We start from the raw sequence: 23,316 nt of genomic DNA, 5'->3' as shown, positions 1-23,316 counted from the left end.
TCAGGGGGCGGCTTATTGACGGAGTCGGCCTCTTAAAGGGGAAGGGGGGTGATTTGGCCGACAGGAATCCCCGGGGCTCCCCCCGACACGCGGCGCAGGGAGACGGCTCGGTCGGTAACAGCTTTATTGCCCCCCCCCGCGCCCCGCCCCCGCCGGGTCCGCCGCTCGGGCCGGGCCTGCAACAAAAACAAAGGCCCGAGTTAGCGGGGGGGCGGGCAGCGCCTCTGGCTCCCTCCCCAGGCCCCATCCCACATCCCCGTCCCCCTCCCATGCCCCTCTGCCCCCCCTCCCCTCGTGCCCCTCTGCCCCCTCCCCAAATCCCGCCCCTCTGCCCCTCCCCCACCTCACCTACCCCTCTGCCCCCTCCCCAAACCCCATCCCACATCCCCTTCCCCCTCCCATGCCCCTCAGCTCCCCGCCCCTCTGCCCCCTCCCCAAACCCCATCCCACTTCCCCCTCCCATACCCCTCTGCCCCTCCCCACATTGCAACCCCCTTTCCCTTCCCCCTCACATACCCTTCTGCCCCCTCCCACTTACCCCTCACTACCCCATCCCTTTCCCTTCTCCCTCATAAGTGATCCATCCCTATCACCCATTCCCAGCTTCTGGCAAAGAGAGGCTTGGGACACCATCCCTGCCCATCCTGGCGAATAGCCATTGATGGACCTATCCTCCATGAATTTATCTAGTTCTTTTTGGAACCCTGTTATAGTCTTGGCCTTCACAACATCCTCTGGCAAGGAGTTCCCCAGGTTGACTGTGCGTTGGGTGAAAAAATACTTCCTTTTGTTTGTTTTAAACCTGCTGCCTATTCATTTCATTTGGTGACCCCTAGTTCTTGTGTTATGAAAAGGAGTAAATAACACTTCCTTATTTACTTTCTCCACACCAGTCATGATTTTATAGACCTCGATTATATCCCCCCCTTAGTCATCTCTTTTCCAAGCGGAAAAGTCCCAGTCTTATTAATCTCTCCTCCTATGGAAGCCGTTCCATACCCCTAATAATTTTTGTTGCCCTTTTCTGAATCTTTTCCAATTCCAATAGATATTTTTTGAGATGGGGCAACTACATCTGCACGCAGTATTCAAGATGTGGCCATACCATGGATTTATATAGAGGCAATATGATATTTTCTCTTATTATCTATGCCTTTCTTAATGATTCCCAACAGTCTGTTTGCTTTTTTGACTGCCGCTGCAGATAGTTTTCAGAGAACTATCCCCAATGACACCAAGATCCCTCACATACCCCTGTGCCCCCTCCCCACACCTCTGCCCCTTCCCCACACTGTAACCCCTCTCCCAGTTACCCTCCTCCCTGAACCCCCGTCACACACCCTTCTGCCCCATGCACCCCAATCCCCCCACCCATATACCCTCCCCTTCCCCCATCCCCTCAAATACTGCCCACTCCTCGGCCCCTCCGAACCCACCCCCACAATCCATCTCAGCTACTGCAGATCCTCCCACAGAGCTCACCCCCCCCGAACATTACAGCCCCAGTCAGCCACTCAGCGTTTATCAGCCAGCAACACACACATGCTAGTTTTATCCTCTCACCCTGCAGCCACATCCTCTAACGGAAATACTGCATCCCAACCACCGGAACTGCATGGAGGGGTCTGGGCCTTAGCCCACAGAGTGAGATCTTTTGGGCAGTCATGCAAAAGTTGATGCCTCTTCCCTCGTGAAGAAGGACAATGGCGTGTCTGGGATTTCACCCACTGAGTGCCCACTTCGCAGTGCTCTTTACCTTTAGTGTGGAGAGCGGATGTTCATTTCACGAGCCATTCTGCATACCTCACAAGGGCCACAAAAGCACATCGCCAGTACGTCCCTGCAGATGGTTCCCTGTGTACACCAGATAAAATGGGAGGGCTATTATCAACCATATCCTAAATCCAATATTCTGTGCTGTTTATTTGAAATGGTCACAGATTTGTGCTTTTATATGGCTTGGGGACACCTGTTGTGTGCTGTAGGTAGGAATTTTGTTTTAATATAAGCAGCTATTTCCTCTTGGCAATGCCTTGTCTGAATAGTACATTTCCATTCCTCAAAATACTAGGTTTGCTTCAGATTTTGTTTAAAAATACCTACCGACATAACCTAATTATTGTACCAGGTATAGACTTGCCCCAACTGGACTGGACATGCTTTTCTCAACTACAAGCCACTTGAGCAGTTTGTCAGGAGGCTGATGGCCAATAGGAACTGGATTGAGACCACTAAAACTCACTTCATATCTAGGGCAAAGCGCTGTCAGACATTAATGACTTTTGATCATTACCCACCTTGACAATTTTCATTCAGTGATTTAGAGGTGAGAGGCTCCAAAGGCCAGTTCTCACCCAGTTACTTAACAGACTTATTTAAAATTTGTTTAATTAAAGATACCACTAACCATCCCTCCCTATCAGTGGCTTCCTCAGTGAGGCCACAACTGATGAAAGAACAGGGGCAGTCCTCACTACCGTATATTTTGCTACAGAGATGGATTCTAGGTACTGTTATTTTAAGGGCATGGATGGTAGTGTATTATTTTCTGAGGTGCCCCATGTGTATTTGTTAGAGCTGTTGATTAATCGCAGTTAACTAACGCGATTAACTCAAAAAAATTAAATCTTGATTCATCACACTGTTAAACAATACCAACTGAAATTTATTAAATATTTTGGATGTTTTTCTACATTTTCAAACATATCTATTTCAGTTACAACACAGAATACAAATTGTACAGTGCTCACTTTATATTATTACAAATATTTGCACTGTAAAAATAACATAGTATTTTTCAATTCACCTCATACAAGTACTGTAGTGCAATCTTTTTATCATGAAAGTGCAATTTACAAATGTAGGGGTTTTTGTTACATAACTGCACTCAGAAACAAAAACAATGTAAAACTTTAGAGCCTACAAGTCCACTCAGTCCTACTTCTTGTTCAGCCAATCGCTAGGAGAAATAAGTTTGTTTACATTTACAGGAGATAATGCTGCCCACTTCTTAATTACAGTATCTCCTGAAAGTGAGAACAGGCATTTGCATGGCACTGTTGTAGCAGGTGTCACAAGATATTTATGTGCCAGATGCGCTAAAATTCATATGTCCCTTCATGCTTCAACCACCATTCCAGAGGACATGCTTCCATGCTGATGACACGTGTTAAAAAAATAATGTGTTAATTAAATTTGTGACTGAACTCCTTGGGGGAGAATTGTATGTCTCCTGCTCTGTTTTACCCACGTTCTGCCATATATTTCATGTTATAGCAGTCTCGGATGATGATCCAGCACATGTTGTTCATTTTAAGAACACTTTCACTACAAATTTGACAAATGCAAAGAAGATACCAATGTGAAATTTCTAAAGATAGCTACAGCACTCGATCCAAGATTTAAGAATCAGAAGTGCTTTCCAAAATTTGAAAAGGACGAGGTGTGGAGCATGCTTTCAGAAGTCTTAAAAGAGTGACACTCTGATGCAGAAACTACAGAACCCAAACCACAAAAAAGAAAATCAACCTTGCACTGGTGGCATCTGACTCACGATGATGAAAATGAACATGTGTCGGTCTACACTGCTTTGGATGGTTATCAAGCAGAACCCATCATCAGCATGGACGCATGTCCCCTGGAATGGTGGTTGAAGCATGAAGGGACATGTGAATCTTTAGTGCATCTGGCACATAAATATCTTGCAACACTAGCTACAACAGTGCCATGCAAATGTCTGTTCTCACTTTCAGGTGACATTGTAAACAAGAAGCGGGCAGCATTATCTGCTGCAAATGTAAACAAACTTATTTGTCTGAGCGATTGGCTGAACAAGAAGTAGGACTGCATGGACTTTTCGGCTCTAAAGTTTTACATTGTTTTACTTTTGAATGCAGGGTTTTTTGTATATAATTCTATATTTGTAAGTTCAAACTTTCATGATAAAGAGATTGCACTACAGTATTTATACTGGGGGAACTGAAAAATACTATTTCTTTTGTTTTTTACAGTGCAAAGACTTGTACTCAAAAATAAAGTGAGCCCTGTACACTTTGTATTCTGTGTTGTAATTGAAATCAATATATTTGAAAATGTAGAAAATGTCCAAAAATATTGAAATAAGTGGTATTCTATTGTTGTTTAACAGCATGATTAATTGCGATCCATTTTTTTAATTGCTTGACAGCCCTGGTATTTGTTGTCTGACACAAAGCAAAGGGGAAGCAGTATGCGTGGGCTGAATACCAGAGCTGAGGCCCAATAGTTCTAACTGCAGCCTCCGATTCAGGGAGAGGCTGTTTGCAGCCACAGCACATCTCCCCACTTCCTCAGCAAAGTAACCAAGTGTTTTGTAATGTAACGATTTGCTGGACAGAAAGAGAAACTGTAGCACTGAAAAAAAGAGAGACCTGCATTTCCCTCTCCACAGGGGATCAGTTATTTGTGCTGTTGCAGAACAGAACAAACTCATTTTTGCAGGTTTTGCAAGTGTGGTAGGTAAGGAATTAACAGAAGATCTTAAGCTCTGTTCAAAAGTCAGGGATTTTAACATCACTCTCTATGAAAAGGTCCTAGCAAAGGAGTTAAATTGATTAAGCCGCTGGTCCAAAGCTAGATGAAGTGTGTTGTTTCATAATCAATTCTGTTCTACAAACTGAAACCTTAATCTCCACCAAGCAGATAGACTAACAGGATTTATCCATGTCTAACACTTCTGATTCTCTCATCTGGTCGAACCATTAGACACAAAGGAGTTTCCGGTGAGGGTTGAGTCAGCCAGTGTGGTCAGATAGGTCCTTAACATAGGAAGCATTTCCGTGCTATGGATTGAGAATTTGGCTATTTATCTTGGAAAACAAGCTAAGGGGTGGGGAGTCAGTTAATCAAGGGGTGGATAATTTTAGAACAAATGAAAGGAATTATATATCACAAAGTATGTGGTGGGCCATGGAAATCACTGTCCACAGGAAGGCAGAGTCAAATACCGTAGCTGGATTGTGTTGCAAGCAATAACGTTTGAAGTTATCCATGGTGAAAAAAGGGTAATAAAAATCTCAAAAGTCAGGGTGCAAGGTAATCATCACAGTGATCAGGAGGGAATCTCTCCTTCCCATGTACCACACTGTACAATTGTTGAATTGTGTAATGGGGTGGGGATAGCGGTGTTGGCCTCCTCTGAAACATCAGGCATTGCCTGCCAGCACACTAGGGTGCAGAACTTTAACTTTCACCCAATACAGCAGATATGTTCTTATTTTCAGACAATGTTAGACATCTCCACAGCAAAGATTACCCTCCATCCGTTCCCATTCAGTGCTGCTGGTGCTTTCTTGATCCATTTACGTCCATTTCACAATCTAAATAGAATCCTGCTGCTCGGATAGCCTGACCTAATTTAAACATTGCTCAAAAGACAGAAACAAGAAGGGAAATTTTCCCAAAAGCAAGGCTACCTGGATGCCGTAAGAGAGACGCATGTGAGTTCGCAGCGCCGTCATGCCTCCAAAAGTGATGCCAAGGCAGCAGTTCTCTCCATACTTGTTTGCCACATAACATGCCAGAAGTGCTGGGCAAAACGTACCTAAACAGCCTTCAAAACAAGAGTATACACAAACAGCGTACAGGACGTCAGTCATTCATCAGTCAGTTTTGCCAATGTGGGGTAGTGAACCATTAGGAAAGGAACTATATTCCTCCTCCCTCTCTGCACACCTACCCCTTCCCCTTTTGTTCAACTTCCTTAACACGTAGTCAGGTCTCAGCCCTCTCCATTTTCCTATGTTTAATATCTTCACAGAAATGCTCACCCAGTGCTTGATGCACTTCAAAAAGAGCCTCAGTAGTCGGCAGACCTGTTACCTGACTCAGAGATCATCTGGCTTGCCTCAAAAATGCATCTCAACTGCAGCAAGTCCTGTACTTACATGTTGCACAGTCTGCACAACATTCGTACCTCCCGGTGCTCCAGTCACCCGTTGGGGACATGACAGCAGACCCCACGGAGCCAGGTTGCTGGATGATCACGGTCTGGGACATTGTCTAGTGCTCAATGCAGCCTCTGCAAACAAAGCCCAAGGTGCAGCTAGAGATCATATTTGCCCCTTAAAGAACCAGTAAGCCTAAGCACTTATAAAAAGAGCAATATTAGCCCTCTGCTTCTCATGTGAAGTAAGTCAGTATAATCTCCATTTGACATATGGGGAAATGGAGACAAAGGGTGCGTGACCTTATCCAATCTGTGTTGTCTGAAGTTAGCACACAAGATTAATCACAAGTAGGGTTAAGATATCGTCATGATTATTTTTTAGTAAAAGTCACAGACAGGTTGCAGGCACTAAACAAAAGTTCACAGAAGCCCGTAACCTGTCCATGACTTTTACTAAAAATAATGGAGAGGGTTTGACTGGGGTGGGGGGAAGATGACTGAATCCCCAGGGGCAGGAGCAGGAATGAGAGCCCAAGTCCTGCTGTGGGGTGGGGGGAGTCCAGGACCCACTGCTGCTGCGGTGGTTGAGTGCGCCAAGGCCCCCCCACGGTGGCTCAGGGCTCTGGGGCTGGTGTCTGGGAGCTGTGGACCGCCTCTGCCAGCTGTAGCCCCAACGCCTCAGGGCTGAAGTGGACAATGTCATGGAAGTCTCAGAAAGTCATGGAATCCATGACTTCTGTGACATCATCTTATCCTTAATCATGAGTTTACAGTTGCAGTCAGTTATCTACAGGTGTTCATTTACCACACATCAGTTACTAAACAGAATTGTTTGTTAGAAATGCAATTCAATATTTGAAAATACAAAAAAAGTCCAAGTCGCTCTCTCTCTCTCTCTCTCTATATATATATATAAAGAGAGAGAGAGACTGTTTCCCAATGACTAAACTGGGATTTTTTTTAAAAAAATCCCTCTATATTAAAATATAGAACAGGGGTTCTCAAACAGGGGGTTGGAACCCCTCAGGGGGTCACGAGGTTATTATGGGGCGGAGGGAGGCTGCAAACTGTCAGCCTCTACCCCAAGCCCGACTTTGCCTCCAGTATTTATAATGGTGTTAAATATATTAAAAAGTGTTTTTAATTTGTAAGGGTGGGGGGGTCGCACTCAGAGGCTTGCTATGTGACAGGGGTCACCAGTGCAAAAGTTTGAGAACCACTGATATAGAAATGAAAAATTTTCAGCTAGCTCTCTGGCATATCAATCAGAACACTTTTCAATCAGACTGCTGATATTGTGAATATATCTATTTTCCCTAAGTAAACATAGCATTCTGAAGGTCTAGAATGCTTCTCAAAGAGCAGCTTTAAAAGTTCTGGATGCATGACAAATTAATATGCACACATTGTACTTGGCTAATATGCACTAGAAATGGTTTAATAACTAAAACAACAAGGAGTCTGGTGGCACCTTAAAGACTTTTTAAGTCTTAGTTTTTTAGATCCAGACTCCTTGTTGTTTTTGTGGATACAGACTAACACGGCTACCCCCTGATTAATAACTAAGAGTAATTTAACATGCAATTTATGTACATTTTGAAATGAAAAAAAAATCTACTTACCTCAAAGCTTTGTCTTCTCACTTGCTAGAGAACCGAAAGGGTAAATGTATTTGAAGTGTACAGTACAGGGGCTTTGTCTTAAATCACAAGTCAGCTAACTTCCTGAAACTGCCCCTCGTTTCCTTTATCAGGCATTTCTATGGATAATCATTGGTTGAATTCTGCTAAACTCTTGACATCAGCAATATTGGGTAGTGAGTTCTCCAAGTTAACTTTGCATTGTGTGATAAGAGGAGCTAGACTGGGGTGGGCAAACCTTTTGGCCAGAGGAAATTGTACGCAGGGCCATGAATGTAGGGCTGGGGCAGAGGGTTGGGGTGCAGGAGGGGGTGCGGGGTGCAGGAAGAGGCTCAGGGCAAGGGGTTGGGGTGCAGGAGGGGTGCGGGGAGCAGGAAAGGGCTCAGGGCACGGGGCTGGGGTGCAGGAGGGGTGTGGCAGGGGGCGCAAGGGAGGGGGCTAGGGTACGGGGTGCAGGAGGGGATTGGGATCCGGGCTCCAGTCTGGTGCCACTTACCTTGGAGTGGCTCTGGGGTGGCAGTGGCATGCAGTGGGGCTAAGGCAGGCTCCCTGCCTGCCCTGGCCCCGTGTCGCTCCCGGAAGTAGCCAGCGTGTCCGGCAGTGGCTCCTGGGGGTGGGGCAGGTGGCTCTGCCATGCGCTGCCCTCGCCTGTGGGTACCACCGCCAAAGCTCCCATTGGCCCCAGTTCCCAGCCAATCGGAGCTGCGGATGGCAGTGCCTGCTGGCCAGGGCAGCGCACAGAGCCTTCTGCCTCCCTCCCACCCTTAGGGGCTGCAGGAACATGGTGCTGGCTGCTTCCGGGAGCAGTGTGGGGCCAGGGCAGGCAGGGATCCTGCCTTAGCCCCGCTGCGCCATGGGGCTGGCAATCCCGTGGGCCGGACTGAAAGCCTTGATGGGCTAGATCCGGCCTATGGGCTGTAGTTGGCCCTCCCCTGAGCTAGACGCCCATCTAAAGGGAGGGAGCTTCATGCTGAAGACACAATCACTCGCCAACCTACGATGGAGTGGGATCCCTAAAATTAAAGCTTTGTTAGCACAATCAGTGAGGACAAGGCTCAAGAAAGCACACTTGACTGTAGTGCCTCAAACTACTCATTATACCCCCTGGATATTTCTGCTGCACAGTCAGGTTACACCCGATACAGAGGACACACTACACACACCCTCCTCCCACATGAAGACATTGGAAATGGTAGCTTTGAAATCATTTATTGCGTTTTGGAGGGACAAATTACTTTTCACATGCAGGCACAGAATGCAAGATCTGCTCAGGGTGCTGCTATACTGGGGTCCCTTCACTTTGCAGCGTCTGCTCCTTTCTGGCCCTTGCTTTTGCTTGCCATTCTCGTCTCTGCTTTAGCCTCTCGGGTGATTTCAGTTTCTGTACCTCATTGAAAACCTGCAGGAGAGCGGTAGGGGGGAAGGGAAGAAAGAAGATTGTGTACCCCTGCTGAAAACAGTTCTATCATCAGGTCAGGGTCATGCAAGAACTTAGGGAAGATCCATTCAATCCTAGAACATCAAGGTTTAGAAGGGACACTACATGTCTCAATAAAAGCAACTGCACCTGACATGCTCTCACCTTCTGGGACTCCAAATACAAGAATTCCAGTTGATATATTCATTTCCATGCAGCTGTTCTTTTGCTGGGCCAAAGTACTGTATTTGTTTTCAGGTTTTTGTTTTTTGGTTTTTTTTTTTTAAATACAGTTTTTCGCTTCTGCTCTCAGTCACATGAGTGTAGACGACAAGTTAGACTGACCCACAGCTGAGGCCCACATCCCCTCCCAGGAAAGAACAGAAGCTTGCACACTTTCACTTCTACATATTCATTCTCCTAGTGGAACGCTGAAGAAGTGGATGTGTCCCACGTTTGCAATGGAGAGCAGAATCTCCCATTCGGAGCAATTCAGCAACAAAACCTGAAGCTTCCAGACAGTTAAAAAGCATGCTGCACTTGTAGCTCACTCCGTGACTCCAGCACGTCCAGCTCCGAACTCACCTTCTGTGGAGCTGTTGGAAGATCTCATACCTTCCTCCGATTTTCATTAATTTTTCAAACTCCAGTCATATCCCAGAGTGATCAAACTTGCAACACTAAACCGAGGATAGTCACAACTTCCCCTCCTCCCACGCCTCAGCACAGTGATCCAAACCACTGTGCCCCGTAGCAGGAAAGTCTGCTCTAGATGTGCAAACAAGTCCCCAGCCTGCTCCCCTTGAAACTATGCTGAGCTGTGCTTGCTAGTTCCACTTCGTACCTTGAGGCAGAAAGCCTTCTTAGCGGCCCATCGCCGGGTCATTCTCCTGCAATAGAGTGGCGGTAATGTGTACTGGATGCCCAGCTGCTTGCACGTGTGCTCAAAAGTCTCATAGCGGGTGCGACGCAGATACTTCAGCAGTTTCTTCCGGCGATCTATGGCCATCAGCATGCGACGCCGGTTACTTTTGTCCTGCAGAGGATTTAATATTCGTTAGTTGCAGTCAGACTAATTCCATCCCAATAAGCAATTCACAACAGTCTGGGTTATTGCGGACGGGGACTCAGTCAGGTTAAGAGTAATATTTTAAGAACCGTTTTCTTTAAATGATATAACCGGCACCTCAGATTTCTATAAGAAAATTTGAAAAGTCAAACTGCATTTTGCATTTGATTTACAATTTTTCTGCTAGGTTAGTTTCAATTTGTGTATTCCCTTTTACTGCTCAATTTCACATTCCTCTGCACTAGCATAAGCTGCAATGGCCAGGTGCCAAAGTCTGCAGGGGAAGTCTTACTGGCTAAAACCTCTGCTTCCATTTACATTTATTGTTCCAAAAATCATACAGAAGCATTTGGGACCAGTTTGATCTGGCAGGGTCCATTGGTTCATCCTTTGCAAAGGAGTTTGGATAATTCAGCCATGCTATTAGAGGGAATCTCCAGCTTCAGGGCAGAAGAACTTCCTGCAGGGGTCAGAAGCAATCCCCTCCCGACATTATACGCACAACACTTGAAATGTACTTGGCTGACAGTGTGCAAGAGTTTCTGTTTTCTACTGAAACATAAGGTAGAACTGCTGCTGGATCCCACTCCAGGATAACAACCCTTACCTTCTCAGGCCAAGTCTACGCTACAAAATTAAGTCGACCAAACTTATGCTGGCACACAGCCACTGCAGTAGTTACATCGCTTGTGTGTCTCTACACTTTGCTCCTTGTGTCAGGAATGCTTGTATTGATTGTACTGTCAGTCTGGGGTGGCTCCTGAAAGCCTGCAACAGTTGACATAAGCAATGCAGAGTCTACATGGACACTGCATTGACCCCACAACGTCGACCGTGACTCTACACCGCTCATGGAGATGAAGTTATTAAGTCAGTGTAGTGGGGCAGTTACGTTGGTGGGAGCAAAATGGAAATGTAGACACTTCCATAAGTATGTTGAAGTAAGCTGCCTTGCATCGACCTAACTCTGGAGTGCAGGCCAGACCCTGAAGACTTTAATTCCATAAACTTAAAGATAAACGGGAAACAATTTTAATGCGAGAAACTGAAGCACATTTGGGGGCATGTTTGTTAATACATTTCCAAGCTGGTACAACTGCAGCAAGAACCTAAGGGTGTCTTGTCCACAAACTTGTTTTTACTGATGATCCAAGTTTGGACTTCGAACCTAGGAGGTCTTGAAACAACAGACTAGATTTTAAGCCACTGTGGCATTGAGATAAATCCCATCTGGTAAAAATGTTTTATAGTCAGAAGGAAATGGGTTTGTACCTGAAATACATAAATATACAATGTTAAATAACAAAACACATGAAAAGCCTGTCTGCACTTGCAGCATGATTTAGTTTAGCTGTTAATTCAAATGCATCTAGTCAGTGGCTTCCATTGCTCCAGGAACATATTTGGACAAATTTCAATCTTTGAAAATGTAACTGTGATCCATAGATTCTCCGGTCTGGTGCAGCAAAATTCAAAGCAATCCTTGAAACATGAGCTATTGCCTATAGTACCCTCCAGCTTCAAACACTACCAGTGACCTCACTGCTTTAGAAGGGAGGAGATACAGACATTTTAAAAACTGAATTAGGATCTTCCACACAATTCAAATCCTCTAATTCTGAACCAAAGTACAAGACCCACTGGCTGGTCTCAAATTTGTAGATTACATATCTAATGAGAATTACCTTGGGGTGCATCTGCAGGTGCTCCCGGTGAGTTTGAATCTTGGCAGTCAAAATAGCAGCTATAAAAGATAAACAAGAGATTGCATAAAAGCAGCAATGCATTCCCTGATGCTACAGCGGATACGTTTTGGGTATCAGATTTGCAGAGAACTTTGGGCATTTGTACAGAATTTGTAAAAAAAATGCAAAAAACAAACCTTCAAAATTAAAAACACCAAAAACCTAAACATCAGTTTAAAATTATTGTGAAATTATATAGTATGTATTATATAATATATAATATTATATTATATATATTAAGATGATTTTAATAACAATTGGGAGCCTGCCTTTACAGCTGAAATGCCTGATGCCCTGCTTAACTGCTGACAGCTTTATATTCACTCTGTTCCACTTGGTGGATATCTCAGAGGAACAGGAAGAAGCCCAGTCTGTTTAACAATATGTGGCTATATTTAAATTGGTAGTGAATTTCAGTATTGGCAGTACCCACTGCCCCCTACCAATTTACATCAGACTTGACCTGTAGGGATTGCCTCTGGAGGTGAGAAGTTCCGTTTCCTTGGCCAATTCAGCCTTTGTGCTGAAACTGCCCGCCGCAGTGGTTTGTGCGACGTGGATGCTTGGAATTGGTTAACCCACACATTGCCTTTGGGTTGTGTGGCGCTTCCGCGTTGTAACTGGAAAGGCTCCTAGCAGACATTTGTAATGGAAAGCATTGGAAGGAAGGATGATGGTACTGTGAACTTTCTAGCATCTTAGAGCACTTTGACTAAGCTTGGAGAGGCAAATCTCTTTTTTCCAGATGGGGAAAGGGGTGGCAATGGGTGCCAGATGCAGTGTGGAGCTTTAACGCAGGGTCACATGTTTGGAGGGATTCACCTCTCCCTGCCCCATACAAAACTTTGGACAAGATTACACTCTGTCAAATGAATGGTCATGCAGCAGCCTGACCCCTACTTCTGCACCCATCCTTTGGGGTTTCATTAAACAATTGGTATGTGTACAGAAAGGAGTTTTATTTCCAAACCCAACAGTGATCTTTCAAAAGCCACAATTTCTGTCATGCACTCCCTCCCCAGAGTATTTCTTCATTCTGATAGGCATGGGACATCACAGTTGCAGAAATAGTGGAGGAAAAACCAGAACAAACATATTACTGGAAAAGTATTGCAGCAACATCAACAGTTGTAGAGGAACCCTCCACCCCAGGTCTCTCAAGCAGGGAGCTATAAGAATGCAGCAGCCAGAGGCACTCATTAGAAAAATTCAAACTGCTCCCTTTGCCAGTGGATAAGCATGTTACATCTGTTGCACTCCCAGATGCTGAGGGTCCCCCAGTGCCGTACTGCAGGTGAGACACCTTCCCAGCATTCCCACAAAGGTGGCTCTTGCAGTTCCCGCAGGAACCTTGGTAAAATGATAGGGGAAACAGCGGGATTAAAGCAAAGAGATGCTCTCCATTGGGGGTTTCCCTCTGGCTCTCGGACTTACTTTGTACCTCGAAGGAACCGTTGTCACTGGGAGTCCTCCGAACCTTCTCTATCAGCTGCTGTGTCTTTATCTTCACCTTCTCTCTCTGGGGGCAACAGACAGAAACCAAGGCCCTCAGCTTTGCTATTTGGGATTATTTTGGATGCAAGATACCCCACTGCCTCAAAGCACTGACACCAACCCAACATGCCCAGAGGAAGTGTGGGGAAAAGCCAACTATTTTATGAATGGCTTTGCTCAATGCAGGAGCTTCTTCAGCCAGCAAAGAGTGGAAGGAAAGGCAGCCACTGAGTGTGAGATGGTGACAGTGTCAGAGTATAGCAGAGAAGAACTCAGGTCTCAGCTGTAAGCACTAGAAAGACACACACAGAGATGTGGAAAGCAAGGTGCCTGCTCACACTCAACCCCCTTCGTTCCCTTCAGCTGACATGCTCATTCATCCAGCCCTGCCGGAATGCGTGACTCCCCTTCAGAACCTTGGCAGTTTCTCTCTTTAACTAGCCAGAGAGATCTGCTATTAAGCAACACCAGCCTAGGCTTGAAAGGTTTAGATTTTAATTGGTAAAAGTCGGTAAAGGATGGTATCACTGTATGTACACACACAAACAGATGAAAAAACATTTCCCCCAATAACAGTCAAAATTTACAGGTAGGCAAGGTAAGAAAAATGCTGCATGAGAACTTAGAGTTTGATTTAAGGATATTTACTTTGTATATTTTGACAATTTGTGTTTTAAAGGTTATAAAGCTTTAACTTTTTGAATCTCAACGTCTAGTTGTTAAATAATTATTGTCTGACCCCCCCGTAATTTCCTGCAACTATGAAAAAATACAAAAATGTTTAAAAATAAACATGGATATTATGCATAAAATTATATAAAAATAATTAAATTCTTCCAAGCCTAACCACAAGTTATGTATTCTGCACCTCACAAGGGTAGTAATACTAAATGCTTCCCAGATATTAATATTTGAGCAGCACTTAGACATTTAACAGTTTGTAGAATTGACCATGATCACACCAAAGTGCTCTCAGCTCCTGCCAGCATGATGAAGGACCAGGAACTGGGCCCGGTCTCTCTCAGTGCAGTTGGAGAACTACAGGTTATCTGCATATGTCCTATTCTTGCTGTACATTTTTGAATTTAGATACTAAGCCGCTCCATGGGATGAGGGCCTTCTCTTGTCTTTGATGTTCCTGCATTTTTGGGGCACTTGAAAAATAGTAATAAAACCACTTTTTAAATGAACTTTGACCGTGTATCATTTTCTAGAATTAACAGATATCATTTGCTGGCACTCAACAGCCCTATGGTTCTTTCTGTGATTCTTCTAGCATTTTCTCACTTATTTTAATATATGTAAAAAATAATAGCACATACATGTATTTTACTAGTATAAATGAGAGAATTTTTTGGTGAATTTCAGGTGTGTTTTGAGCTAATTACCAACAGATCAGGATGAGTTATTAACCACCAGGTTTGAAGTCGCTTGGCAAAACTAACAAACCAGAAGACGTAAATTACGAAATATTTTTGCGCATATAGACAGATCTTACAGAGACACTGCCATCCAAAGTCCCAGCGTTTACACAAGCAGAAAGACACTAACCTGGCTGGCCATTTCCAGAGACAACAGCCTTTTCACTACGTCATCAACCCTGCAGGGAGATCAGAGATTGATTTATAAAACAAAGCAGAACATGCAATGTATTTATTTGTTTTTAGCTCAGAAGGTTGATTTAGATTTTCAGAACAGATTAGCATTTCTGTAAGTATTTCAAAGAGCTTTAAAATAGAGTAGATTAGGCTTTCTACCAATATAAAGTAATAAGGAAATCAAACCATTTCTTGCATTCATTGAAAGAAATCATTACTAAGAGTGGAGGTAGTTTGTAGCTTTTTGGTTTAATTGGATACTACGGCTGAAATGTTTCAATTCACTATGAAGTGCTGAAACTTCCAAAACCTACATGACGTGCAATCCGGGTGCTGAAGATTAGCTTTCCATGAACATTCAAAGACAAAAGGATTCCGATTAAGGCCATGATCCTTCAAACTATCTCTGTGCAGCATCCCCCCAAAGTCAGTGGGATTCCACATGGGCAAGAGAGTCCAGCCACACAGATGCAGTTGGGCCCAAATTTCAGAAGTGACCACTAATTTTGGGTGCCTAACTTGAGACATCTCAAGGCCTGATTTCTAGAAGGGGCCATCCAAGTACCCACAGATTCCTCCTCTGGGTGCCCAGCATTTCTGAAAATCAGACCACCAAGGCATCTCAAGTTGGGCACCCAGAAAGTAAGGTATCCATAAGGACAGGATGCAGAGATAAAATTTCTAGATATCATTAATGACTGCTTGGAGCAGCTAGTCCTGGAACCCACAAGAAGAGAGACAATTCTTGATTGAGTCCTAAGTGGAGCACAGGATCTGGTCCAAGAGGTGAATGTAGCTGAACCAATCAGTAACAGTGACCATAATGTAAATGAATTTAACATCCATGTAGGAGGGCAAATACCAAAGAAACCCACCACAGTAGCATTTAACTTCAAAAAGGAGAATGACACAAAATGAAGAAGCTAGATAAGTGGAAATTAAAAGGAACTTTTCTTGTGACTACAAGCGTGAAAGGCGTGCAAGCTCCATGGAAACTATTTAAAAACACCATGCTAGAGGATCAAACTAAACGTATACCCCAGATAAAAAACAAATAGTAAGAAGACCAAAAAATGCCCCCATAGTTAAAACAGAGTAAATGAGGCAGTTAGAGACAAAATGACATCCTTTAAAAATTGGAAGTCAAATCCTACTGCGGAAAATAGAAAGGAATGAACTCTGGCAAGTCAAGCGTAAAAGTATAATTAGGCAGGCCAAAAAAGAACTTGAAGAGCAACTAGCAAAAGACAAAAATAGCAAAACATTTTTAAGTACACCAGAAGCAGGAAGCCGGCCACTGGACCTTGAGGTGCACTCAAGGCAGACAAAGCCATTGCAGAGAAGCTAAATGAATTCTTTGTATTGCTCTTCACTGCAGAGGATGTGAGCGAGATTCCCATACCTGAGTCATGCTTTTTAGGCAACAAATCTGAGGAACTGTCCAAGACTGAGGTGTCACTAGAGGAGGTTTTGGAACAAATTGATAAATTAAACAGTAGTAAGTCATCAGGACCAGATGATATTCACCCAAGTGTTCTCAAATACGAAATTGCAGAACTACTAACTGTGGTATGTAACCTATCACTTAAATCAGCCTCTGTACCAGGTGACTGGAGGATAGCTAATGTAATGCTAGTAAGCCTAACTTCAGTACGAGGCAAACTGGTTCAAACTAGAGTAAAGAACTGAAAGATCAGACATGTAGATGAACACAATATGTTGGGGAAGAGTCAAACACAGCTTTTGTAAAGGGAAAATGCCTCACCAATCTATAAGAATTCTTTAAGGGTGTCAGTAAACATGTGGACAAGAAGGATACAGTGAATATATTGTACTTGGACATGCAGAAAGTCTCTGATGAAGTCCCTCTCCAAAGAGTCTTAAGCAAACTAACCAGTCATGGGATAAGAGGGAAGATCCTCTCATGGAACAGTAACTGTTTAAAGACAGGAAACAAAGGGTAGGAATAAATGGTCAGTTTTCAGAGTGGAGAGAGGTAAATAGTGGTGTCCCCCAGGGGCCTGTACTGGGACCAGTCCTATTCAACATATTCATAAATGATCTGGAAAAAGAGGTAAACAGTGAGGTGGCAAAAATTGCAGACGATACAAAATTACTGAAGAAAGTTAAGTCCAAAGTAGACAGCTAAGAATTACGAAGGGATCTCTCAGAACTTGGTGACTGGGCAACAAAATGACAGATGAAATTCAATGTTGATAACTGCAAAGTAATGCACAGTGGAAAACAATCCCAACTATATATACAAAATGATGGGGTCTAAATTAGCTGTTATCACTCAAGAAAGATCTTGGAGTCATCCTGGATAGTTCTCTGAAAACATCCACGCAATGTGCAGTTACAGTCAAAAAAGCGAACAGAATGCTAGGAACCATTAGGAAAGAGATAAGAAGACAGAAAATATAATAATGCCACTCTATAAATCCATGGTACCCCGCACCTTGAAAACTGTGTGCAGTTCTGGTCACCCCATCTCAGAAAAGATCTATTAGAATTAGAAAAGGTGCCAAGAGAGGCAACAAAAAACATGGGGGGGATGAAGCAGCTGCCATGTGAGGAGCAATTAATAAGACTGGGACTGTTTAGCTTAGAAAAGAGACGACTAAGGGGGGATACGATACAGATCTATAAAATCATGACTGGTGTGGAGAAAGTGACTAGGGAAGAGCTAGTTACCTCTTCCCATAACACAAGAACTAGGGGTCATCCAATGAAATTAATAGGCAGCAAGTTTAAAACAAACACAAGGAAGTACTTTGCACAACACACAGTCAATCTGTGTAACTTGTTGCCATGGGATGTTGTGAAGGCCAAAAGTATAACAGAGTTCAAAAAAGAACTAGATAAGTTCATGGAAAAAGGTCTATCAATGGCTATTAGCCAAGATGGTCAGGGGGACAACTCTATGCTCTGGGTATCCCTAAACATCTGACTGCCAGAAGCTGGGACTGGACGACAGGGGATGGACCACCCTGTTCTGTTCATTCCCTCTGGACTGCCTACAGTTCCTCTGATCTAGTATACCTATTCTTAAGTTCCTATGTTCTTAAAATCAGTGGCCACTTCTGCAAATTTCACACTCTGGACCCATTATTTCAAAACTTCTGTAGTTCTCTCTAGACGAATGACTGTACAGTGTTATGTAAGTACTTGCAGCATTACAGCTACGACTTTCTGTGGCTGGATGTCTTTAATAATTAAATCTCTGAAGTGATTAAGCAGTCCCCCTTCCTTTGGCTCTGCAACATACTTATCTATTATTGGGACATTGGCATAATCTTTCTTCAGCATGGTAGGAGGAAGGTCATCCAGATGGCTGGGGAGTGCTGCAAAGAAAAGATCAACACATGGGGAACAGCACATCAAATCAGGGCTGTCTCATACCCTTGGAGGGGGAATGAATCAGAGGGAGATAATTCAAGAGAAAAGAGGGGATGGCTCTTTCAACTGTGAAGGGCAAACCAAGAAAGCAGTTTTGAATTGAACTTGAGTGTGGAGAAGACAGGTGATGGGAGTTGATATGATCCCACTTCCTGGCTTCAGTATTCTGGATTTAGGTTCTGATCCAAACCCATTGAGATCAATGCAAATGCTCCTATTGACTTCAGTGAGCATTCCCTGTGTATTTGAGAAATGACAGTCCAATTAACGTTTTTGAACAACCCAGCATGCTTACTGTCTGAAAATTGTTTAGGATTTCTGCAGCATGATTCAAGTGTCTAATAATACTTTAAAGGTTCAATCCTTCCTACCCACTCCCAATTAGTGATAATTTTAATGTTATTAAGAATAAAACATTGTGAAATGTGCTCAAAATTCGGTCTCTACCATACCTTGCTTCCTCTTTTTAACAGGCCTCACATAACCTCTGGCTGTCTGAACAAGCGGGCTGTAAACTTCATGGAAGAAAGCAAAGATTTATTAGACACATAAATATCTTTCATCTATATGCTTTTGAGATTTGGTAAGCATATACTCAATATAACGTAAATAAGTTTGTATTGGGAGATTGTCTTTAGAGCACCCTTTGCCTGGGCTTCTATGTGAGCTATCTAGGTCTGCGTCAGAGGCACTAGAGAAAATATTTCAAGCAGATGTTCGATTGCACCAGAATCCAAGGATGCTGCATGTCCAGAGAAGCAGGGAGTCTGAAGGAGAGCACTCTCAATAGCAGGCTCCTGCTGACGTTGCCCATTACTGAGCATTACAGGACGTGCAATTCACCATCTCCTCGCTACATCTTAATGCAGCAGCTCTCCAGTCTGTTAAAGCAATTGTCCCGGATGACCACAGGAACACTCTGTCTGTACTAACCAGCCCGTCATTTCCTGTTCATTTGTGTCACCAACACACCGTAAAATGCGGTCTGATGACAATAGGAGGTTTGGAGCAGCTCAAGCTCCATAGCGGGACAGAGAGGAGGCGAACAGGAGACAGGCAGCAATGGTATATCGGCACAGAAGCTTCTCTCAGAGGCGGAGGCAGGAATCGGCTAAAGTAGCTGGTAAACAAGCCTGTGGCAGCCAAACTGGTGCTTGTGCACGTGTTTGGATGCATGCACCATCACAGCGTCCGGGGATCAAGCATCCCCAGCAGCCAACGAAGAAGCCACTGACCCAGCATTTCCACCTGCACAGAAGGCTCCTGGCTTTACTGGTCCTCACCTATCCCAACCTGTTAACACTCTAGTATACGCTGCACCTTGGGATCCGGCATTCACCCTGTCCTGGGGCCTCAAGTACCCCTGACTCCCCCTTCCCCCGAGGACCAGCACCCACCCTTGGGGCCAATCTCCCAGTTGCAGGACTCTGTTTCCTTCCCCATCACCTTTGTCCTGGCAGCAAGCTGCAGGGAGCCCCCGCAGCACACCCCGCCCCTGCAGCACCTCACAGCCCAGAACCCTACCAGCAACTCCTGCCCCCCCCACCCCCACCCCGCGGGCAGTCCTCAGACAACTGCTGCCGAACCTCCCCTTACTCCCATGGCCCTTAACTCCTGCAGCTCCCTGCCCCTCCTCCCCTGACCCCCCTCTTCCTTCCCCCCAGCTACTCCCTCTTCCCCTATCCCCCTTCCTCCCCTAACTCTTCCCTCTTTCCCCTCAGCTCCCTGCCCCTCCTCCCCTCACCCCTTCTTCCTCCACACCCCTCTTCCCCAACCCCCCCTTCCGTCCCCCAGCTCCCCACTCCCCTTCTTCCTTCCCCATCCCCCTCCTTCCCCAGCTCCCCACCCCTGCTCCCCTGACCCCCCTCTTCCTTCCCCCCAGCTACTCCCTCTTCCCCTATCCCCCTTCCTCCCCTAACTCTTCCCTCCTTCCCCTCAGCTCCCTGCCCCTCCTCCCCTCACCCCTTCTTCCTCCACACCCCTCCTCCCCCACCCCCCTCTTCCGTCCCCCAGCTCCCCACCCCCCTTCTCCCTTCCCCATCCCCCTCCTCCTTCCCCAGCTCCCCGCCCCTCCTCCCATGACCCCCCCTTCCTTCCCCCCAGCTATTCCCTCTTCCCCCATCCTCCCCTAACTCTCCCCTCAGCTCCCCGCCCCTCCCCCCCAACCCCGTCCTCTTCCTCCCCCTCCCCCCCCAGCTCCAGCCCCCTCCTCCCGTTGCCCCCCGGCCCACGTGCGGGCCCCCCCGAACCCCGCAGGCCGGCTCACCCGAGCGCCGGTCTCGCGTCTCCTGCAGGCGGAGGGCCCCGCTCACCGCCCTGCTCCAGCCGGGGCCCGGCAGGCGGCAGCTCCGGGCCCAGCCCAGCGCCGCGCGGAGCCCCAGCAGCAGCATCTCCCCTGCCCTACCGGCCGCCTGGCATGGGCGCCGCCATCTTGGGACAGACCCGGCCCGTCGATCGCCGAGCTAATCGATGGCAGGCCGGGGCGGGGCCCCGGGAGGGGGAGGGGCTCGGGGGAGGGGCTCCGGGGGGGGAGGGGACCTTTGCCCAGGTGAGGAGGGTGGGGTCTGGCCCAGTTCCTCCCGTGGCTCCCAGCGCTGCTGGGGTGGGCTGGGGGAGCAGGGCCCGTCAGCCCCTCTGGGGTGCACCCCGCAGGGACGGGCCTGGCTCCCTGCCCCTTTCCCGCGGGGTGGGACCCTGCCTGGGGCAGGCCGGCCGGGTGTCCTGCTTCAGGGTGGTTCGCCCCTCTCCGGGGCGGACATAAACCGGAGGTGGGTCTGTCTGCGGCCACGCCGCCCCAGCCCCGGCAGCGGGGGGTAGGCGAGGTCGTGCCCGCGGGCGCCTGGCAGAGGGGTGTCCTGTGTGCGGGGTGGCCTCACACACAGGGTGCGTGCCATTTCACCCGGGCAGGGGCAGGCACCGCCGAAGGGAGGTGCTGATCCTGGGGATGGGGCGGTGGCCGTCCTGCTCCCGGCCCTCCGGGTGCCCCCGCTTCCCACTAGTGCTAACGCAAGCAGCCCAGCGGGGTTTGGCACCTGTAAGCCCTTTACCCCTGGGGAACTGTGCCCAGAGAGTTGATTAGAGTGACCCAAAACCAGCTTCTTCAAAACCAAGCAGTATTTATTCACCCAAAGGTACAAAGCACCTAGAGTAAAAGATAAAAACCATAAAGGTCTATGCACATATTTTCCCTCCTCTAAACATTTATCTTTCCTTGCAAGCTGGGGTAAGTTCCATTCAGCCCACTTACCTTCTGGGCTGGGAGAAGCAGACTGTCCTGGTGTAGCCTGCGGCGTCTCCTAGCATCCCCGTCAGCACTCCCTGACGCTTTCTGGGCAGCCCCTGACAACCTCTCTTCTCTCCTTGGCCAATATCTTTATGGTTTTAGTACCCGCTTTGGTGCATGGCGAAGCCTGGGAATGAGCAGACTTTGCCAGTCTTGTTAGAGCCAGGCCAGGGGTCTTCCCCAGTGAACAGCCTCCCCATTGTTTCCCCCAGGACCCTTGGCATTCTCTGTGAGACTACCTGTTCTCTGCCATTGTTCTGTTTCCTGTCAGTTTCCCCTTCGATTTAACTCTGTGTGGTCAGGCAGGATAATGTCACGCAGGAAAACTGAGCTACACGTGGGATTTATAAAAAATAGTGCACGTCACTCCCTCATTCTCTCGAGGGAGAAGTGCTTGTCTTCTAGTTACAAGGGTTTGTTTTCCTCCGTCACATTACTTTAGGGGAGTTCAGTGAAGGTGCCAGCCAGGCATGGCTGCTGCATTCAAAGGCTATCCTGACAGTGAGGCAGGAGGGGCCCCAAAGGAATGAGGAACATGAACAGGGTTAGATGTGCAGGGGAGGAGTGCCCATGGGAGACTCTGTGCAGAGCCCCACACAGGAGAGGTGCCCAAACAGGGATTGGATGGGATGGGATGGGCAGTAGCAGATTCCCCCATATTTTATCTCCAGCCTACGTCAGTGCACTGATGGGTTCACCTCTGAGGGCGAGCAGGAGGTGCAGGTTCCTTGCCTCATTCAGTCCTCAGCCTTGCTACTGTGACTGCAAACAAGAGGGAAATGCCTCTGGGAACGGAAGTGAGACCCTCCCCCCATTCAGTTCCCCAGGGGGCTGCTGAAGAGCCGCCAGATTGTACTGATGCTCAGTTGCTGTGGAGTTGGCTTGAATTGGAACTGGCCCATCCCAGGGCCTGTGAGCTGGGGAAGCCTTCAAATAGGATGGCATGTAAACCCTGGCAATCAAATAAGGATTGCATCATGGCTAAGGATTGCATCATGGTGGCCTTTGCAGCAGGTAAGAATTCAGGGTTCCGAGCTTCAGCGCCGTTACCAGACGATTACTACACCTGTTCTCGCAGGATGAAGACCACCTCAGCATGGCTGGCAACTACTTGCATGTCCTCCTGGGTGCTCCATGCACCCTCCCTGTGTCACCCTTGCCAGTTTTGCTTCGAGGCTCATGGTCTGAACAACGCCAAACTCTCAAAGTAAAACTTAGAGAAGAGCAGCCAAAGTTCACATTGAAATGTGAGTGTCACTTAGTTTCAACACCAAACGTTTTAAACGCCCCAGGTTACGCAAAGCTGGGAGAGTGGAGTCGATAACGGAAGCTGAGCCAGGTGGGTTTTGGCTGGTTGTAGGTTTCCTAATGTAAGTTTCACAGAAGCAAATACAAGGTTGATTTCCTGCTGCCCTGTGTCTTGTGCAGCCATTTACCCCAGTGCACAGTGGGAATGAATTGTTACTATTCTGATTTGATGGTGTTTCACACTCACATTGCACGGGGTAACTGATGGCACATGGAGCAGAGAAACAGATAGCCCAGCCAGCAAATCTCTTTTCTCCCCTTGCTTTGCAAGTGTCTTAATAAGAATGATTTTCAAAGTCAGGTGTCTGTGGCTGACAGTCCCCGTTCACACTCGGTGCAGCGTCGCTTCTCAGACTCTTAGTGATGACATAAAGTGCTTTGAACTTCGAGCTGTGATCTGCCTGCTCCAGCACAGAACTGCTGCTGGCCGGCACAGT

General features: G+C 46.6%; 2 protein-coding genes across 2 annotated transcripts; both read right to left on the bottom strand.

Moving 5' to 3' along the window:
* Nucleotides 1-104: 104 nt before the first annotated feature.
* Nucleotides 105-7,653, bottom strand: LOC311533255 (cornifelin homolog B-like). Its single transcript, XM_084652522.1, has 5 exons — nucleotides 7,549-7,653; nucleotides 5,925-6,058; nucleotides 5,454-5,590; nucleotides 1,757-1,854; nucleotides 105-176 (listed from the first exon to the last, which is right to left on the bottom strand). Exons 2-4 carry the CDS (start codon nucleotides 6,034-6,036, stop codon nucleotides 1,759-1,761), a joined length of 345 nt encoding a protein of 114 aa, XP_084508648.1. The 5' UTR covers nucleotides 6,037-6,058; nucleotides 7,549-7,653; the 3' UTR covers nucleotides 105-176; nucleotides 1,757-1,758.
* Nucleotides 7,654-8,759: 1,106 nt separating this feature from the next.
* On the bottom strand, nucleotides 8,760-20,742 carry MRPS15 (mitochondrial ribosomal protein S15). Its single transcript, XM_084609693.1, has 8 exons — nucleotides 20,555-20,742; nucleotides 18,741-18,803; nucleotides 18,158-18,233; nucleotides 14,843-14,891; nucleotides 13,232-13,316; nucleotides 11,738-11,796; nucleotides 9,828-10,019; nucleotides 8,760-8,965 (listed from the first exon to the last, which is right to left on the bottom strand). Exons 1-8 carry the CDS (start codon nucleotides 20,676-20,678, stop codon nucleotides 8,846-8,848), a joined length of 768 nt encoding a protein of 255 aa, XP_084465819.1. The 5' UTR covers nucleotides 20,679-20,742; the 3' UTR covers nucleotides 8,760-8,845.
* Between the last annotated feature and the right edge of the window lie 2,574 nt (nucleotides 20,743-23,316).

This window comes from Lepidochelys olivacea (assembly GCF_965140295.1).
Source record: "Lepidochelys olivacea isolate rLepOli2 genome assembly, chromosome: 19".
NCBI lineage: Eukaryota > Metazoa > Chordata > Testudines > Cheloniidae > Lepidochelys > Lepidochelys olivacea.
Note: the sequence above shows the minus strand (reverse complement) of the source record. Positions and strands in the feature narration are given on the sequence as shown.

What these genes read in the sequence shown, in the direction of transcription:
- LOC311533255 (XM_084652522.1), bottom strand. Translation starts at nt 6,036, where the DNA reads ATGTCCCAGACCGTGATCATCCAGCAACCTGGCTCCGTGGGGTCTGCT. An exon ending in TTGTGCAGACTGTGCAACAT is followed by an intron (nt 5,591 to 5,924) that starts GTAAGTACAGGA and finishes CTTGTTTTGAAG; the next exon opens with GCTGTTTAGGTACGTTTTGC. An exon ending in GTCTCTCTTACGGCATCCAG is followed by an intron (nt 1,855 to 5,453) that starts GTAGCCTTGCTT and finishes TGGTGTACACAG; the next exon opens with GGAACCATCTGCAGGGACGT.
- MRPS15 (XM_084609693.1), bottom strand. Translation starts at nt 20,678, where the DNA reads ATGCTGCTGCTGGGGCTCCGCGCGGCGCTGGGCTGGGCCCGGAGCTGC. An exon ending in AATGTCCCAATAATAGATAA is followed by an intron (nt 14,892 to 18,157) that starts GTATGTTGCAGA and finishes ATCTCCCTGCAG; the next exon opens with GGTTGATGACGTAGTGAAAA. An exon ending in ACCTGCAGATGCACCCCAAG is followed by an intron (nt 10,020 to 11,737) that starts GTAATTCTCATT and finishes AATCCTCTGCAG; the next exon opens with GACAAAAGTAACCGGCGTCG.